We start from the raw sequence: 20,181 nt of genomic DNA on the forward strand, positions 1-20,181 counted from the left end.
AGAATTTCACACAATCGAGGCAGACACCGAGTAAAATTAACCTTATATAATTCAGAAACCGTAGAATTGCATTAGAATTTCGAACGACGGGAAAGAGGGGGAGGGGAATTATTTGACTTCCCCTCATACTTGCTAATATTAGATCTCGTCTTTGATTGGCAATTCCCAGGAGTCTAACCGGTGGAAGGAGGACGTGTGGTTTCACACCGAGCAAGCACACCGCCTTATAATGGAGCACATGCACGATCTTTTGACCACCAGCTCTAGTTTTATTTTTCCTTCCATCTTTGCATCCCTCCATTCAGTTCCAGGTAGTGATCGGAGGCTGCAAGCGCAGCGTAGCACCACTCCATTTAACACTAACCTAGGCCCACCCTGAAGGTATGATCATATGGCCTAATCCACCCTTATCCGACCCAAGCACGAATTGCCAGAGAGAGTTATGGCACAACCAACCTTTTGTCTACTCGTCTCGGCCTAACCTAAAAGCCCAACCCAATCAAAAAGCCCCCTATTAAGCCCAACTCGGTCGGAACGAAAATATTTTTTTAAAAATAAGCCTATCCAGTTTCTATCCGTATCCAAATCGACATATAGTCATGTAAATTGGTAAAGTGATTTTGCAAATGAAAAAGAAATATATCATTAGTTGTGCTACACTGCATGACTCCTATAGTTAAAAGAATGATTTAGTGATATAAGATTTGTATAAGGACGATATGGGTTTTGACAAAGATAAACGGATATATAGAAGCAAACATGATTATAATCATCAGATACATAAGATTAATATATTGGTGCACAACACATGGTAGGGATGAAAACATATTGGATCCATATTCCTTCACCAATTATATAGATATAGACTTTAGACAATAGATAAATAATAAATGAATACAAATTAGATAATGAACTAATATAGATGATGTACATCACACAGAGACTCTATGATGTATTTATTTGCTAGGAAGTAGGTAAAGATAGTGACAATAATTTTAACATTCGGTCACTTTCTATATTTTATATTCTGTATGGTATCATTACTTATCATAGTCACTTACTTTAATAAAAATTAATTAATTTTAATTTGCTAAAAGAAATCTCACTTCTCCATTTTTTGTCTGAATGACAAGGAAATAGAGAGACATATTAACCCATTAAATATGTTATAATATAAAAGATTATATTCCACAATATACCAACCTACCAGCTCGATCTTTAATAGTTGGTTTCAAAGTACTATTATTATTATTATTATTATTATTATTATTATTATTATTATTATTATTATTATTATTATTATTATTATTATTATTATTATTATTATTATTATTATTATTATTATTATTATTATTATTATTATTATTATTATTATTATTATTATTATTATTATTATTATTATTATTATTATTATTATTATTATTATTATTATTATTATTATTATTATTATTATTATTATTATTATTATTATTATTATTATTATTATTATTATTATTATTATTATTATTATTATTATTATTATTATTATTATTATTATTATTATTATTATTATTATCTTAGACCGAATCATGTTTAGTTCCAGATTTTGAGGTGACTTTTGTTTGACTGGGTCAAGTCAACAATTTAGTTTTGAATTCAAATCGCTCGCTTTTCACCCTAATCTTTGGGATTCAAACATAGCCAAATGTGTAGGAATTCAAAAGTAGTATTATTATCTTATACAGGACTTCTTTTATAGCACTAAGCATTCTAAACTTTTGGTCTTAGTGCATATAACAGTTACATTTTCTCTCTAAATATATATATATACTAAAATAAATGTATAAATGTTATATAGCATAGTTGGTTAGAATAACTTTTATTAACCCAATCAACTAGGGTTTGAATTAGCTTTCTTCTACCTCTCTCAACTGGATGGATAATAGTGAATTCTAATATTCTATAATTCCCATTAAATATGTGCTAATATGCCATCAAAATTAGATTCAATCTCTATAATTATCCCGAATTACTGAAGCAAATTGTAAAATGGGAAACTAATTAGTAAAAGAAACTCATAATAATCCAGTAGCAGCTGCTTATTAAGACTACATCAGGGCTCATAAAGATCCCAGGATGGCAAGATACAGCAGCCCAACTCTCATATTCTCATGGGGTATTATGGTCTAAGAAAGGATTATATTATGGCCATTTTGACATTTAATTATAAGAACAGTTACATTTAGAACTCATGAAGTATTACAATCTTTAGATTTACCCCCTCATTAGTCTTTGTGACACATTGGCTATTTAAATCCTTTTAGATGCTCTTACCTACTTATCCATTAGATTTAAATAATATCACATAATGATATGACTTGCCATATAGACTATTTCACCTATATTTTAGAGGAACAAAAAGGAAAAGTTGAGAGTGAGATAGTCATTTGATGTTTTTAGTTAACACTATAACAGTGAGATAAATTACATAGGTGAGGAGAGTTAAAGTGTAAAAAAATAATTAGACATAAATCTTATTTGATCATAACAAAAGAAATGAAGGCAATCCAAATTGAAACAAAGTTTCATTAAAGAACACCATCAAAGCTTCCATTCCACTCCTTTTGGGCTTTCAGAATAGTGGATCCAAAGTTCATGGGCCTGGCCCAAATATCTGGGAAAAGAAAAGATTATATAGAAGGGATTTTTTTTTATATATATTTCAGCTCCTTTTTATATATTATTTCTATTTTGACCCTACTTTCGTTTTTCACCGATCTAAATTGACTCCTATATTTTACATTTACTTCCTACTAAACCCCATCCCTTTAATTCCGATACTAACCTAGACATGATCAAATACGTTAGCCCGCCCGTGCTCGGCCCGAGCCCGAACTATCCATGGGCGGCACGGGCCAGCCAGCCCTTTACCCACCCAACCGGACAAGAAAGCTCGCCTGTTTGGCTTACTACTAGGCTCGCCCGTTCTAAAAACCAACTAAAATTTTGGTACTATACCATTTTATATTTTTTTTAAGCACACATTTAGATTTTTTTTATTATTAAATAGAAAAATATAAATATATATATTTTTAAAATAAGCTAATAGTAAAAAAATTCTAAAACTAGCTAAAATGTGGGTTGGGCCGAATGATTGGTGGGTCGGGCCGGCCCAACTGACTAGTCCGATCTCTCACAGGTCAACGGACAGTAACAGGCTAGACTATTGTAGCCCAGCCCGACCCGAGTAATTTGTGGGTCGGGCTATGAATAAATATTTAAGTCCGGTTGGCCCAAAAAGCCCGACCCGAACCCGGCCCGGCCCAACCTACCTGATGAGACTAACCATATCCACCCAACTCATTTACTAAATTAAAAAAAAATCCTCCCAAACCTTTCTTTCCTAAGGCTCTTCTTCTTTGCCAAAAGATATACAACCAAATTAGTAAAGTATTATCGGTAGTTTGAGTTTTTTAGAAGTTATATTTTAAAGGCAAAAGTATATTCAAGTTAGCCTGAGATTATTTTTTTGTTTTTTAAAAAAGGCTTATAATGGAATATAGGAGTCGATTTAGACGAGTTAAATAAAAATGGGAGGGGTCGAATTAGAAATAACTCAAAAAGAGGGGCTAAAATAACATTTTTACTGCATAGTTTTTTAAATCATTGTATTCTTCAAAAAAAATATCATAATATTGAACTGAACTTACATTAATAAAAAACTATTTCAATTAAAAAAAACTATTTCCGTATAAATTACTTAAAATGGTTATAAAACTATATAACGATACCAATATCACAATAGAAGAAAAGAAAGCTTTATTTTTTCTTTCGTTAAGATAAAAGCAGTGATAAATATTTTACACTTTAAATTTAAGAAAAGCATATATTTTTAATTATTTATATGTATTTATTCACTTTAACTGCTATTTATTGGAAAAATTCTATGGATAACCATAATGGCAATATTTAAAAAGTTAAATTTCTTAATGGCAATTGTATTATTTTAAAGAATGTCGTGGTAATTATAATTAATAAAAACATATATATTTTTTATTATTTATATGTATCACACTGTTTTCTTTGGTGTTAGAAATGAGGTCAAATAATTATAAATTAATAATTAGTGTAATTTAAAATGCTCACATTAGAAGCTGGGTGGTGCTAGGAATTTTAATTAGGGGTACAAAATACTTGTGGAAATATTATGTATTATAGTAATGTAACACTAAAATGTATTTTAAATTTAAGGAGTATATGAAAGAATATTTTAGATTTAAGAAGCCAATCAGTGCTATTAATTATAACAAGAAAACAAAATTCCTAGGGTTGCCATGCCCTCTTATGCATTCATGGCTCCACCAATGATTAGAAGAGAACTAATTATAAAAGTAGAAAATAAAATATCTTTATCCATCTACTAATTATATATTGGAACAACATAAGTACATGAGCAATTGTTGACTATACTAACAAAATTCTTGATACAAGATCTCACAGTTGAAAAAGTCCTCAAATAAACCTAAGCATCAAAGCATTTTATTTCTCATCTTGTATGAACTATGTAGGGAAGAAATCGAATGATTATGATAGGATTTCCACCCTGAGATCACTTATAAATTATGAGCCCTTTTAATCATCTGAGCACTCATATTATATGTGTAAGTTGCCCCCTAAGAGAAGCCAAATTCATGCACAAAGCATGCCTTAATATGGTGATTAAGATAAGAAAAGTTTCATAGACAAAGCATGCTCATATGTTCTAGTGATTGAAGCAATCTCTCAACTTCTGAAATGTTTGATAAGTCTAGGTTTTTCATTCTTAGACATCTGAAAATTGAGTTTTTAACCAATCTACTACTCGTCGCAAATATAAAATACTATAATTTTTTTGGCCAAGTAAGCAGCTCAGTAAATTACTTTTAGAGAAAACGGTTTAGAAAGCTTCTATCTCTATATCAGCAGTTTATTAATTAATTTAGAGTTAATTATAATTAGACTCATAAACCGTATAACTTTTACTTTTACATAGATATCTTTTTTTTGTGATATTTAATCGTCACTCTCAAATTTTTTCTCTAAAGTAAAAGTAAATTTCCCCCTAAAGGCCTAAACTTAATCTAGTAATAATTTTTAATAGGAAAATATAATAGTATTGAGGAGACTTATCTGTCAAGATGACTTACCTCTAATTTTAGTCTATGATAACTTACAAACGACTCTCTATTAATAAAATAAAAAGTGTAGTTCTTTACTAAATTATTTAAAGACTATTGTCAAACAATAATATCTTTTTTTTATAGTAAATAACAAATTAGTCAAAACCTTACTACAAAAGCAATTTTACATGTATACCTCTTCTCTTCAAAATTGAAGAACAGATCATTACATCCATATTTGAGGAATTTATAGTGTGATTATCATAAATCCTTAGAGACAGATTATACAAGTAAATGAGATATGTTTCTCTATTTAATTTTGTATCAAAAATAATATTATCTTCAAAAAGGGAGCTCTCACCATGGCAATTTATCTACATCATATCAGAAATATTTGGCTTGGCGAATTTATTTTCCTTCCAAAAAATCCTGTGTCATTTTTCTTTCCTTCTAATATATATACCTTCTAAACTTTTAATAGATTTCATGGGGTGTCCCATTATTCTCAATATTTTTTTCTTTTTTACATGTACACCTCTAACATCCATTAAATTCAGTGTATGCTAAAATCCCTTAATTCATTTACTCATTAATTATTTTTAATTCAGTGTTTGTAGATACTAGATATAGCTCTCAAAACTTGGTCTTTTATCTATTGCTAAGATATATACGTAATTTTGTTTTAAAATGAATAGTGGAAAATCCCCTCGGGATAGGTAAAGGTTAACGTTGACGGTTCATGCTCGCCCAGGGAGCATCAAGGTGGGGCCGACGTAATGATTCGGGCAGCCGATGGCTCACTTATATCGACTGCTTGGGAGCCTATCCCAAGCGAGTCGGCTCTGCTAGCGGAGGGGTCGGCCCTCCGGATTGGTCTCAAGTTGGCTATAGGCAACTCCAGCATCGAGGTCGAATCCGACTGCCGGGAGCTAGTTGGAATCTTGAAGGCGGAAGTTGGTTGCCCCTAGCAATTAAAGGGATTAGTTGCCGAGTGTAAGTCTCTGCTTAGCTCTTTTTCAAATTCTGTGATACATAATTTGAGAGAAAGGAACCGGGTGACCGATTGGGCGGCCAAGTAGGGGAAGCTCGGTTTCGAATCCACTTTGTTCGGGTCTGATGACCCATTACCTCCAGCCTTTTGTAACCTTCTTACTTTTGATGCCTCCCTCCCTAGGGGATTGACAGAGCTGAATCAAACTTCTTATTCACAAAAAAAAAAGAAAAAAAAAAAAGAAAAAAGAGTGGAAAATATATTTAAAGATTAGCCCCTGTAATGCGTTGGAAAAGAGCCCTCCCTAGTAAACTCAGAACCCGAGCACATTACACGCTGCGTGCTACCAATCCCAACACGACACGTATCAATCTAATGCGTATTCGAGAAATTTCTAGAACCACGTCTCCTGGCCGTATTTGAGTATTTCTCTCCCTCCACACACCATCCTCAGTGGCGGGCAGCCACTGGATGTAAAGATTTTCATACACAGAACCACCACGTGTCACATTCTAAACCGCTGATATAATCCTCCTTGAATCCTGTGAACGATAGCGTCGCACGCTGCACCTTAGCTACGAATAGTAATACCCCACGTCTGTCAAATGGAAACGTGGCGAAAGGAGACTCGTTTCGAGAGAAAGTGTAGATTACCTTTCTTAGGACAGGACGAGGTGAAGTTTTTGCAGAAATCTACCTCGCATTTATTAATTTATAAGCCCTCGCCTTGCTGCACTCCTCCATCCGAGGACTCGAAACCCTAGACCTCTCCGATCACCAATCACCAAGGGACAGAAGAAGCCCAAGGAAGAATCCATGGCAGGAGCCGCATCTTGGAACCCCCTCTCTCTCAAAGCCCCACCGATGCCCTCCTCGTCGTCTGCGGCGGCGCACCGGAACCTCCCGTCCTCCCTCCCAGTCGCTGTCGCAGGCAAACCCTTCCCGATCTTGAGGGGCATGGTGAGTAGGCCGGCGAAGGCGGGGTTCCGGCCGAGGGCGGCGGCGGACGACGACGAGTGGGGGGAGGAGGCTGCCCCAGTGGCGGTTGCCGAGGAGGTGGAGGTGGAGCCGAGCGAGGTGGCGGAGCTGAAGAGTAAGCTGAAGGATTTGTTGTATGGGACGGATCGGGGTTTGAACGCGTCGAGCGAGACCAGGGCGGAGATCATAGAACTCATCACACAGCTCGAGGCGAAGAATCCGACTCCGGCACCCACCGAAGCGTTGCAGCTACTCAACGGGAAATGGATCTTGGCGTAATTCTCTTGAACTAAAATTCTCTTCCTTTTATTCCTTTTTAGTTTGGTTTAGATCGTTACCTCATTTCCGAGTTAGTGACGAGTTACTTTATAATTTCTTTTTTACTATATTCTTAGCTTGTAGTGATGATTCCTAATTATTTTATGTAAATAAATGCTTTTTCTTTTTTCTTTCATTATAGACTCTAACTCCATCGATAAGTCTCTGAAGTCCATTCTGGTGAGCAATATGATCAAAATTAAAAGAGGCTTTGGTATATCATTAATAATTTATTACTTTTGTTCTGATAAATTCTATGAGAAAACCGGAAAAATTCTATCCTTTTTTCTCATAATTTTCTGAACAAACTGATCGCTTGGGCTCAATTAATTCGTAATGTTTTCTAGTCTGGAAGCCCAAGATTTGATAATCCTGAATTAAGTAGTGTGAGTAGGAAAAAAATTGAAACAGGGATTTGGTTCAATTGTTGCAGGTATACATCATTCTCACAGTTATTCCCATTGTTGGGATCGGGGAGGCTGCAGCAGTTGGTGAAGGTGGAGGAGATATCACAGACGATCGATTCAGACAACTTCACAGTGCAAAACTCAGTGCAGTTTTCTGGGCCACTTGCTACCACCTCTGTCACCACCAATGCTACATTTGAAGTCCGAAGCCCCAAGCGTGTCCAGGTACCTTCAATCTCGAATTCTTTATATTTTACACTTCTAATATTAGCATCCTACGTTTTTAAATATGTTGATCAGGTACCAGTAGGTTGCATGAAATAGGGGAAGTGTAAGTGAAATAAGTTAGATCCTGTCAGACTTTTCAAGGTATGAGTTTTGGATGGATATTTCAAAATAAGTTACAGCAGATCGCCATTTTACTTAATTTAGAATGAGGTAGGAGTATATAGGAAATTAGGAAGTTTGAAGGTAAAGTGGAGGAGCACATGAGATAATTTTGGTATAGGTCTTCTCTGATATAAAGAATGAAGAACATGCATTTTGCTTAGGGCGGCAATAGTTATCAATCATTAAGATTTTGGAGATAAACATAACCTCAGAACTATAAGAATATATCAAATTTTGTCACAAATGTTGATTATACAAGTTTATGCTTATTTAGCATCTCTGCAGTCGTCCTTCTGTGTTCCCGAGTTTGACAACTAAAGTTCCTTATTGACTATTTCCAGATCAAATTCGAGGAGGGTGTCGTCGGCACTCCACAGCTTACCGACTCCATTGTTCTACCCGAGAAAGTAGAGTTCTTTGGGCAGAACATTGACCTCTCTCCTTTCAAGGGTGTGTTTACTTCTATTCAAGATGCGGCGTCATCTGTAGCAAGAACGATCTCTGGACAACCACCACTTAAGATCCCTATCAGCAATAGTAATGCCCAGTCCTGGTTGCTAACCACCTACCTTGATGAGGAGCTTAGAATCTCAAGAGGCGATGGTAGCAGTGTCTTTGTGCTGATTAAAGAAGGAAGCTCTCTTCTAAGTAAAACTGATGCCTGAAGACCTAGTTATGGTTCTTAAAGTTTCATTGCTAGATTACATATGTATTAGCAATGAAATGCTTGTGTAAGTAAATATGAAATGTTAGATATTACTAGTCGTGAAACTCTGTGTAATTAAAATAAACAGTTGGATGCTATAATATGAGGCTGATGATGAAAGACAATACTAGCATGCATTTTTAAGTACATCTAATGGCTTAGCAAACAGGAGAGTCTACTGAGATGATGGCTACTCTATTTTGTTAAATAAGGGGCATAATTGAATGGAAGAATTGTATTGGAATGTTAGTTCATATATTCTGATAAAGATGATATTTCACACAAGTTACGTTTCTTTGATGTGTATGCATTTGTTTACATATTTCGCTATTTTTACCTTTTGAATTCCAAGTTATAATTTCACATCCCGTAGTTATCTATGTATGTCATTGTTTTTGACTCTTGAGTTATAACTTCCTTTTCTGTAGTTATCTACATATTTCATTGTTTTTAACTTTTGAAGTTTTAAGGTATAACTTCTTGTTCTGCCGTTATTTATGTATTGAACTATTTTTCTACTCTTCAGGTTCTAAGTTAGAGCTTCCTGTTCCGAAATTATTTTTTACATATCCTACTAGTTTTTGCTCTTTAATACCCTAGTTAAATTCTTTTTCCCTATATATTTATTATTTTTATTCTTTAAATTTTATATAATAATTTTCTTATTCGCATTATATGTGATAGAGAGTAAATATTTTTTAACACCTACGTAATCTTGAGACAAAGATATATAAAAAAAAAAAGACTGCAGCATTAATGCATTAGTCTCTCATATTATCTTAATAAAAAGTAACTATAAATATTTTATAAACAAGAGATATAGTATCATCTTATTTATCGACAGTTTTTCTATTTATTTTATAATAATTACTGCTGATGAATATATATTGTCTGTAAATAAAAATTTAGTGTACTCATACAGTATTATTGGGCATACCATTATTTGTCAGTAAAGTGACAATTTTGAAAATTTAATAGACATACCGCCGTTCCAAAGGAAACTAAAATTGGACCTATTACGTAAAAACGAAAATGTAATTTGCAAATTAACCCACTTTTTTTTTTCTTAAAATGGAAATATAAACATAGAAGTTTCTAGTTATAGGTAGCCCTATCCTATTTCTATTTTCATTAATCTATGCAACGCGGAACAATGACAGCCCTTATTTAATTCTCTCTTTACGTCGATCCACTTCTGACATGGAGCCACGTATGCACTACATGAAAATAATAATAATAATAATAATGAAGTATTTCTAAGCATAGCATTTTATTTTCAATGAACCATGTTTCCGACGCCCCGATATAAAAACCTCCCGTCGAATATATAGTGAAAACCCTCACCCAAACGTCCCTCTGTCATCTCTAATTTAGTCTTTTGGTTTCCCTCCACTCTCTCTCTCTCTCTCTCTCTCTATAGAATCACAAGGACCGAGAGGCGAAGAGAAGCGAAGGAGGCGAAGAAGGAGAAGCCGAAGCCGCCTCCTCGTCCTCTTCTGAGATCTCTCTCCGGTCAAGGTCTCGATCTCGATCTCTTCCTCTTATTCTCATTGATCGGCGCGCTTTCGACCAGCGTATCCTTGTCGATTCTTCTCTCTCACGTGTGCGTTGATTCGGTTTCCGTCGATCTCGCTTTTTTTTTTTTTTTTCTCTTTCGTCAATTTTGACGAATCTGTTATAGTGATCCATGGTTTGGAGCGAGTGATGCTCGTCCTTGGTCCTCGGTTCTCGGTTGGTTTAAGGATTTGGGAGTTGAATTGGTTGTCACGTCCTTCTCTGTTCGCTAGGGTTTTGGCTTCTTTAGTTGCTCTTTGGACGACGGAATTATGGATTCTTTCGACGGAGCTATTATCCAGTCTCTCTGGAGTCCTCGGAAGCAATGCAGCTTGATTTGAAGTATCTATTTTGACGTTTTATCTTGGTCTAGCTTCCTGGGGTTTTGATGCCCTTACCATCGATTCCTGCTTGATTTGGTGGCCTTTGATGATTTTTTTCTTTCATGCATTGGTTGGTCTAATCAGAACTTGTTTTTCTTTCTCTGTTTCCTCGGTGATATTTTTATGCATCCGTATATTTTTCTAGGGTTTTTGACATACACTTAACTGTTGCATGTGGGTTTTAGCGCTGTTTTATGTTTGGTTTGTTGCTGCCGATAAATGGTTTTCTCGTACTTGAAGGAATTATTAGAGCTTTATCGTCTACAATTTATTTATTTTTTCACTTTGCCTTTTCCCCCATTTAGAGCTACTTTTATTTATCTTTATTTCTATTTTAGGTGAGTGAGCCTGTTATTTGTTGATCATATAATAGAGATAAATTGCTACCGGAAATTAACTTTTCTGTAAGGTGTTTGTTAAGTTAGCTGCCTGTATGCTTCTGCTCTGTTTTCCAGATTTTGTATATTATGCATCCGTTTTTACCTGGAAAGAAGCAGGCACGCATGTTAAATAGTTTTGCTGCTTTAGCTCCGTTTTATTGGTCGTTCGATTGCTGTTTCTTATGTTTGGTATGAGTATCAGTTCTCCTGTTATTAATTCTTTTCAATAATATCTTTGTTCTAATAAATTTAGGAAGCATATTCTTTTTAATCTTGTTAGTTAGCTAGATTTTCCAGCTATTTTGTATGAATTCTGGTTGCATGTGCTGGGTTCTACTCTTTTCTTTGTGAGACCAAATGCTGCCATACAATATTTCCCTGATTTTAAAACAATGACAAAGTAGAATTTCCTTCTCTTCTTTTGCTTAATATATATCCTTCCCTGATTTGAAGGTACTTTAACTGCTCCTCTCTATGTGATATAAGGTTCCTGCATGATATTCCATAATATGGGCCATTCTTCACATGTTTATTTTTTGCCACTAGTCTGCTGATTTTGGCTGTTTGTGTTTGTGTATCTATTTGTTGTGATGTGTATCATGCTCACCCTTTCTCACGTTTGATTTTTTATTTTGTTTCTTTCCCTCCATTTCAGCATGCTTCAATTTCCAAAAAACTTCTTGATTAAATCTTATCTGTTCAATTCTTGTGAGACAAGCTGTTATGATTTATCATTTGAGCATGAAAAGATCTCTTCCTCTGTTATGGTTCTCCTTTTTATTTAGTTTTGGTTGCTTGGTTTTCTCTGGTTGAGCAGTCTTTTTTGCTGTTGTATATGTTGTTAGGGTTGCTCATCCTGCTTACTATACTTCTCTTGATATCAATACTTTTATGCTTTCATTGGGTAAGTATGATTTGTTTTGGCTTTAGCTGCATTTTTTGATAGCATATAGGTGTAACTAACTTTATTGGGGCTTTTGCAATTTAATTGCTTTTGATTTGTAATAATGGACTAGTGTGCACTGCATAAATGAATTATGTGCAGTCCATTATAACAAAATGTGCACCGGCTATAATCAATATATGCACTTAATTTCATATGCTAAATAAAAAACCAAATGCAATTAAATTGCAAAAGCCCCCAATTTTATGCCCTTTTCAGCTAATCTTTGGTTGCTCTCAAATTGCTGTGAGTTTTCCAATGCGAGAATTTAGTAGAAATCCTATATTTCTGTTGTTCTTAGAGGTTCGGTACTGAGGTGTCACTTAGGTAAGGCTTGGCACCCTTTTTTCAACAGTTGGACTCATCAATTTTGCCGCTGCTGCAAAAGGGGTTATGTATCTGCATCTTGGCTTAAGATTACTTTCCACACATTTCTGTTGATAACACAATATTTATATATTTTTATTATCATTTTTTTTTCTCTCTATTTTCTTTGTTTATGTTGGTTTGCATTTTTTGATACTCAAGACTCCTTTTTGTAAGCTTGTCTGGTTTTTAGAATTTACTTCTGTTGGCATTAGTTACGTGTTTTGTCATCCTCTGTTGTGCATGATGTTAAATTTGTAGAGTTTACTGTTCATAACTCAACTTTATCTGTTGGAAATATGGCAGCATGGCTTCAGAAAAGGATGGAAGCCGAGAGGAAGCCTTACCTGTCCCACTTCCAGTTGTCAAACCCCCCCATATAGTCCCTGATCAAGTTTCTCAAAAACCACAAACAGCAAAGCGTACTCCAATGGCTCGGCCTGGTTATGGGAGTGATGGAGCACGGATTCAGTTGCTTTCAAACCATTTCAGTGTCCGGCTTAGTAACAATGATGCAATTTTCTATCAGTACAGTGTATTGGACTATCTCTGGTTCTCACGAAGCGTGGTTGGTTTCTTTTACATGCCAATATTAATTTAGCTCTAATGCATGTAGGTCTCTATAACATCTGAAGATAAGCGAGCTATTGAGAGTAAGGAAACGGGCAGAAAGATTATTGAGAAGTTACACCAGACCTATAGTTCAGAACTTGCCGGAAAACAGTTTGCTTATGATGGAGAAAAAAGTTTATTCACTTTGGGACCTCTTCCGCAGAACAATTTTGAGTTTACAGTTATCTTGGAAGGATCTTCAGCTAGGTATGTTTTTGTAGTTCTTGTTACATTGTGCAATGTGAAAACCTAATATTTTCAGTTTCATAGACCAGTACCTGCTTTCTATCCCTCTTCCTTCATTTGCCATGTTACAACATGGAACATTTCTAATTTCTATGTCACTCATGTGCTTCTCTTGTTGTATTTTAGTCCAATAACCATCATGATTGTTGAGCAATATGCCAAAGAAGAACTGTTTGATACTTTGATTCAGCATGATTAGCTGAGGTTTGAAATTCAGATTCTCCAATTTTCACCATGATTTTAGAGCAATATGAGTGAACAATATGCACTTTACCATCATGATTGTGGAGCAATATGCACTTTAGTGAACAGTGTTTTTAATCCTTCATATTCTTACACTTACTCTTTTCTATGGAATTGAGGCATCTTTGTTAGAGCCAAGAAATGAACTTATCTTAAATGGGTGGAGACTTTTTTGTTAAATTGCCAAGGTAGGATTGGCACAATTTAAACTCAAGACCTCATTCTCTGACTTAATGTTATCTCACCAAGTACTCCAATAACCTTGGCTTTTAGAGAAGCATGGGTTTATCCTATGTATTTGAAAATAGTGGTTTTAGTGGCTGTAGAGCTATCGTAGATCTATCTTCTTTTGGTTTTGGCCAGTTTTTGCTTGACAGTCCCTTGGAAAATCACTTTCGCACATGGAGTGCAGCCAATGAAGCTAGATCTTTTGTTACATTTCTGAAAAGTATTAATTTGTCTTACTTCAAAAAATTTCTTCCTTGTACTAGCAAGTTAAATAAACAGCATGAACCTGTAGAATTAAATAAGTAACATTTAAAAGAAAAAGAACTTTTAAATATAATCTTGCAATTATCAATGAACTATGAAAAATCATTGGAAACATCTAATTCTGCTTTTGCTGGGATCCATTACCTAATCTAGAGGGTTGCTCTTAGGTTGCAATTGTAACCCATTGTAGAAGTCCCAGAATGGGTAGAACCTCAACATCAAGTTGTGTTCTATAGTTGACTCCTTGCTTTTTGGAGAAGGCTTGGTTGATTGATAGCAACAAGAAGTCAAGAATTACCTATTTTCTCCTCTACAGGTCTGCTGGTGGAAGCCCAATCGAAGGTGATTTGAAGCGATCAAAGCGTTCACAACTTGCAAAAGCATTTAAAGTAGAGATTAGTTATGCTGCCAAGATTCCCCTGAAGTCCATTACTCTTGCACTCAGAGGTAGTGAGCCAGAACATACTCAAGATGCTCAGAGGGTTCTTGACATCATATTGAGGCAACAACAGGCAAAGAGGTCTTTCTTACAATATATATCATCCCAAACTAGCTAAGCTCTCTGTTCTGTTATGTTTTACCCACTTGAGACAATAATGTGGTTGTCTAAACATTGCCTACTTTTGCAGGGGTTGCCTCCTCGTTAAACAATCTTTTTTTAATGGAGATCATATGAATTTTGTTGATTTGGGTGGTGGTGTCAGTGGATGTCGTGGATTCCACTCAAGCTTTCACACTACTTTGGGTGGATTAGCATTAAATATGGGTATTTGTTCTTCGATTTGCCCTGAATTTGAATGTTGATGATCTTTTATATGATTTCTCATTGTACTTTCTGCAGATGTTTCCACTACAATGATTATGACTCCTGGTCCTGTTATTGACTTTCTATTGGCAAATCAAAATGTTAAAGATCCTAAACAAATTGACTGGATCAAGGTGTGATGATATGTGGCATTTACGCATCTAATATCTTTTATTGACATGCAAGTGGTTCTAGTGTCCAAGGCAATTTCCCTTTGAGATTCTTATAAATCTTTAGCTGGAATTCTACAGGCCAAACGGATGTTGAAGAATATGAGGATCAAAACTAATCACAATGGCATGGAGTTCAAGATAATTGGGCTTAGTGAGCTGCCATGTCGACAGCAAGTGTATTCCTTTCATTTTGCTTTCCAACATATTGGTCATTTTTTGACTCTATTTTGCTACTTGTGGTTTTTTTCCTAGCTTGTTATTCTGCCTTTGATCATGTATCCTGCTTGCAGTTTCCCAATGAAAATAAGAGATGATAGTGGGGAAGGTCAAATTGTTGAGATTACTGTTAGTGAGTATTTCAAAAGTACCCGAAGAATAGAGCTGTCATGGTCAGCCAATATGCCCTGTTTAGATGTGGGAAAACCAAAACGCCCTAATTACCTCCCTATTGAGGTTTGCAGCTTTTATATGTTTTGTGATTTTATCATCATCATCTTCCTGGTATCGCTGCAGGTCTATACTAAGGCTCATTCTGTTTTCTATAATATTATTGCAGCTATGTAACCTGGTATCGCTGCAGCGCTATACTAAGGCGTTGTCTTCTCAGCAGAGAGCTTCACTAGTGGAAAAATCACGGCAGAAGCCACAAGACCGGATTAGAGTGGTTACTGATGTATGTACTTGCTAGTCTGGTTCAAGTTTTGCTGTTGACCTTCAGTTATTACTAATGATAGATAATTTATGATGAAGGCCGTGAGAAACAATAGGTATGATGATGACCCAATGCTATCTACTTGTGGTATTCATATTGAGAAACAACTCACCAGGGTGGAAGGCCGTGTTCTTACAGCACCAATGGTAATTATACAGTGAGCTGTAGAAAGTTTTATTTGGACCATTTTGCTGCACTTAGCTAATATTTCGTATGCAGCAGTTTTGACTTATGTTGCTTAAAAAGTGTCTTCACCATTTTCTAATTGTGTATAGTTGAAAGTTGGTAACAAGGAGGACTGCTTTCCTCGCAATGGACGATGGAACTTTAACAATAAGGTCAGGAACATGGAGAAGTATTAGTCATATCTTTTGTTATATAAATTGGCTGTAACCCATTTTTCTCATCTCTTCAACAGAGGCTGTGGGCTCCCATTAAGATTGAAAAATGGGCTATTGTAAATTTTTCTGCTCGGTGTGATATGAGTCATCTCTCAAGGGAACTTATAAACTGTGGAAGAAATAAAGGGATTGTAAGTAATCTTGATATGCCATTTGCCCAATTTGATTAGCATTAAGCTTCAAGTTTCTAATATGGTAATTGAATTTTGCAGCATATAGAACGCCCATTCACGTTGATTGATGAGGATCGTCAATGGCTCAGATCTGGGCCTGTTGTACGAGTTGAAAGGATGTTTGAAAAAATTCGTTTACAACTACCAGGCCCCCCTCAATTTCTTCTATGCGTTCTGCCAGAGAGAAAGAACTCTGAAATTTATGGTCAGAAATTTATTACCTAATCTGTTTCCCTGTTGATCTTCGACACTACTCATGTTAACTAATTTTTCCTTCCTTGAAGGGCCGTGGAAGAAGAAAAATCTTCATGAAGTGGGTATAATTACTCAATGTATTTCTCCTACTAGAATCAATGACCAGTACTTGACGAATCTCCTTCTAAAAATAAATTCCAAGGTATGAAAATTAATTATATATAATGATATAGATATCTAATTTTGTCATGTTCTGTGGTGTTATAGTAATGTTTTCCTTATTGTTTTACTTTTTAAAATTAAAAAATTTCTCTTTGTCAGCTTGGTGGCCTGAATTCCTTACTAGCTCTGGAACATACACAGTGTCTCCCACTAGTAAATGAAATTCCTACACTGATTTTGGGGATGGATGTTTCTCATGGTTCACCAGGTCGCTCAGACATACCATCCATTGCAGCGGTAAGATAAGCTTCATATAACTGCATATAACTTGATTGCCATGCTAGAGTTGCTTCCACATACTTCTTACAATAGTTGCATACTTTGAATGATAATTTATTTATATATATTTTTAATTATTAGGTGGTTGGGTCTAGATATTGGCCATTGATATCACGATATAGAGCATCTGTGCGAACACAGTCACCAAAAGTAGAGATGATAGATTCTCTTTTCAAACCTCAAGCAAATGGAAAAGATGATGGCATCATCAGGTAATTGTTTTGCAAATTACTAATGATGCACTGTAATAAATTAATAATAATTAAAAATCCTAGACAAGTTGGCAATATCACAAGGCTCGAACTTGTCACCCAGTGAAACCATGATTAAACCTATACTGCAAAAGGTCACCAAGTTGATGTGATTTTTGTTAGGTTATTTAGTTTTTGCTGTGTTCTGAACATCAGCTTTTTCCGGAATACCAGGGAGCTGTTAGTGGACTTCTATCAGACCAGTGGCACACGTAAACCTTCTCAGATAATCATTTTCAGGTACCAAGGAAATGATTTGAGCAAATTATTTCCAGTTGCATATTTCTAACCTTACTAGGTTTGTGTGTTCCATTACTGTTGTTGAGGGTATTATTTTGCTATTTCAAATGACACTGCATACTTTCTGGACTTGTGAAACTTTATATGTATGGAACTTAAATTGACTTTGACCTCAGAGTTCATAAATAAATTTATATGATTATTGGATTCTGGAAAGATGGGCATCATAAATGATATTGTCTTCTAGGGAAAATGAGTTTACTACTAGTTTTCTGTCAACACAAATTATATGGTGAATTATATTGTCAAAGGTTTTTAAACTTAGACCGAACATCAACAAGCTATGGTGGCCCAAGCTCAAGTGAGCATGCTCTTCTCAAGACAGCTTTTGGGTTGAAGATGAGCTGCTCATATGGGTAGATAATAATTTAGCCAATGAATTGAAAATAGACTAGGTTCATTTTTAGAATATAATAATGCAAGATAAAGTAGGTGTAGAATAGTTAAATAGCTTTGTGGTATATTTTGCACTCCTGGTTTTTATGTATCAATATTTATTTATTTTTTCTCTGTAGGGATGGTGTAAGTGAATCACAATTCAGCCAAGTTTTGAATATTGAACTAGATCAAATTAGACAGGTACTTACCTATGCTTGATAGTTAGGCTAGTCGATTTTTTGGTGGTATTGAGATACTTGTTTTTAGTATTTGGTTTTACTTTTCATTTGTAACAGGCGTATGAGTATATGGGAGAGAGTACCGCTCCAAAGTTTACTCTAATTGTGGGGCAGAAGAACCACCATACAAAGCTTTTTCGGGCTGATGCCCCTGATAATGTTCCACCTGGTCTGTCATTATAACACATGTTTTGTGTTAGTAGAATAGATTTTAGCAGAAATTTTTTTCTCAAAATTTGACTTGGTGAATAGGGACTGTTGTGGATACCAACATTGTTCATCCAAGAAACTACGACTTTTACATGTGTGCTCATGCAGGAATGATCGTAAGTTTCCTTGTATCTTTGATTTTAAGCTTAATAATGCTGGAAAAAGATTGCTTTTATTTCCCTCTCTATCTCTCTCTCTCTCCCTCTGAAATTTAGTCTGTTTGCACCTAAAACATGTGAAGCTATTGACCTTTTGCAGCATCATTTGCTGGCATAAATAAAAAGCTCTAGGCTTTCTTGTCTTTGTTATATTTTGTTGTTGCTAGTAATGAAGGGTCTGATTCTTGTATTTATTGTAGGGAACCTCACGTCCAACACATTACCATGTGTTGCTTGACGAGATTGGATTCTCCACTGATGACCTACAGAAGCTTGTCCACTCACTTTCCTATGTGTAAGCCTTGTATATTAACAGCTTTAAGTGTTTATGGAGGTAGATACTGATAAATGATTTTTTTTTTAATATTCCTTAATTCACAGGTATCAGAGGAGCACAACTGCCATATCCATTGGTAAGCTGGATCACTACTTTCTTGCTCTCTTTTTAGTTATCAGTTGCTAATAGACAATAGCTTAGATGTGTTAATGATACTTGTTTTTTTATTGTTCAGTGGCACCGATAGTCTATGCTCACCTGGCGGCCCAACAGATGTCCCAGTTCATTAAATTTGAGGAACTCTCCGAGACCTCATCTGGACATGGAAGCGGCTCTGCGGCAGGACAACCAGCCATTCCCGAACTCCCTAGGCTGCATGACAATGTGTGCAGTTCCATGTTCTTCTGTTAAGGCGATGAGTACTAACTACGACATGGCATTTTTGGTGAATATAATATAGTTACTAATTTGGCTGTTTAAATTTTTTTCCCCCCCAAATGGCTCCTGTGATAGGTTACAGGTGATACTGGAATTTTGTCGTGGGTAAATACAGTCCTTTATAGGTCTAGAATCAGGTAGGATTTTTTCTTTTTCTTTTTTTTCCTTCCAGGTTTTTTTTAGCGAGGGGCTGGTGAGAGGGGTTTATAAGTTTATTTTTTGTTTAGCACATATATATAATCTGTGCCTTGGAAAGGGTTTTCAAGTTGGTTACTTTTGTACTCTGAAATCCTTCACTTGTACATCGTTTTGGAAGAACGGCAGTAGTCGTAGTATCAGAGTCTAGATAGTAATGTTATCCTTTTGGCTTAATATACAACTTTCTGTCGGAGTTGCAGAGTAATATGTAAACATCCTGCTAGTTGATGAGTAACATATATTTCTACACTCGTATCTCAGGAGAAGTTTCTTTGTTGCAATAATTCGCCCGTAAGGCTTTAACTGGCAGGTAATCTTGCAAATCTAAACTTTGCCTTATATATTAGCATTTACATCTTTCTCTTGAGCAAATATATCGGCACTTGTTTGTATATTGATGGTTTTTGTGAACATTGGATGATTTATATTCTCTGATGATATAGTTATTTAGAATAGCTTAGTATTCCGTACCCAATGCATAGGCTTGTTTGCGTGATAGTTTTTGTGTATCCAATGGACCAAATGCTATTTTGGATCATATACGGAAATTATTTGCGACTGCTTGTCAACAATAATTTGGTAGGTTGTCTGACGTGTGCTAGACATTGTGATTGAGAACTGAAAC

General features: G+C 35.3%; 2 protein-coding genes across 2 annotated transcripts; both read left to right on the top strand.

The window, feature by feature from the left end:
• Positions 1-6,841: 6,841 nt before the first annotated feature.
• Positions 6,842-9,053, top strand: LOC140772233 (probable plastid-lipid-associated protein 2, chloroplastic). The gene is made up of 3 exons (XM_073114203.1): positions 6,842-7,382; positions 7,859-8,057; positions 8,564-9,053. Exons 1-3 carry the CDS (start codon positions 6,946-6,948, stop codon positions 8,885-8,887), a joined length of 960 nt encoding a protein of 319 aa, XP_072970304.1. The 5' UTR covers positions 6,842-6,945; the 3' UTR covers positions 8,888-9,053.
• Positions 9,054-10,240: 1,187 nt separating this feature from the next.
• On the top strand, positions 10,241-19,895 carry LOC140771631 (protein argonaute 16-like). The gene is made up of 23 exons (XM_073113196.1): positions 10,241-10,446; positions 12,861-13,089; positions 13,171-13,373; positions 14,464-14,667; positions 14,777-14,913; positions 14,989-15,086; positions 15,204-15,301; positions 15,416-15,578; positions 15,682-15,798; positions 15,876-15,983; positions 16,113-16,175; positions 16,256-16,369; positions 16,451-16,616; positions 16,696-16,808; positions 16,928-17,065; positions 17,189-17,319; positions 17,533-17,598; positions 18,174-18,237; positions 18,333-18,444; positions 18,528-18,601; positions 18,844-18,938; positions 19,025-19,056; positions 19,156-19,895. Exons 2-23 carry the CDS (start codon positions 12,862-12,864, stop codon positions 19,329-19,331), a joined length of 2,700 nt encoding a protein of 899 aa, XP_072969297.1. The 5' UTR covers positions 10,241-10,446; position 12,861; the 3' UTR covers positions 19,332-19,895.
• The last annotated feature ends 286 nt before the right edge of the window (positions 19,896-20,181 follow it).

Source organism: Typha angustifolia, chromosome 12, assembly GCF_048772165.1.
Source record: "Typha angustifolia cultivar Huaian chromosome 12, ASM4877216v1, whole genome shotgun sequence".
Classification (NCBI taxonomy): domain Eukaryota; kingdom Viridiplantae; phylum Streptophyta; class Magnoliopsida; order Poales; family Typhaceae; genus Typha; species Typha angustifolia.

Coding starts and splice junctions, on each gene's coding strand:
- LOC140771631 (XM_073113196.1), top strand. CDS start 12,862: ATGGCTTCAGAAAAGGATGGAAGCCGAGAGGAAGCCTTACCTGTCCCA. Junction 16,370..16,450: donor GTGGAAGAAATAAAGGGATT/GTAAGTAATCTT, acceptor TGAATTTTGCAG/CATATAGAACGCCCATTCAC. Junction 18,445..18,527: donor CCCTGATAATGTTCCACCTG/GTCTGTCATTAT, acceptor CTTGGTGAATAG/GGACTGTTGTGGATACCAAC.
- LOC140772233 (XM_073114203.1), top strand. CDS start 6,946: ATGGCAGGAGCCGCATCTTGGAACCCCCTCTCTCTCAAAGCCCCACCG. Junction 7,383..7,858: donor AACGGGAAATGGATCTTGGC/GTAATTCTCTTG, acceptor CAATTGTTGCAG/GTATACATCATTCTCACAGT. Junction 8,058..8,563: donor GAAGCCCCAAGCGTGTCCAG/GTACCTTCAATC, acceptor GACTATTTCCAG/ATCAAATTCGAGGAGGGTGT.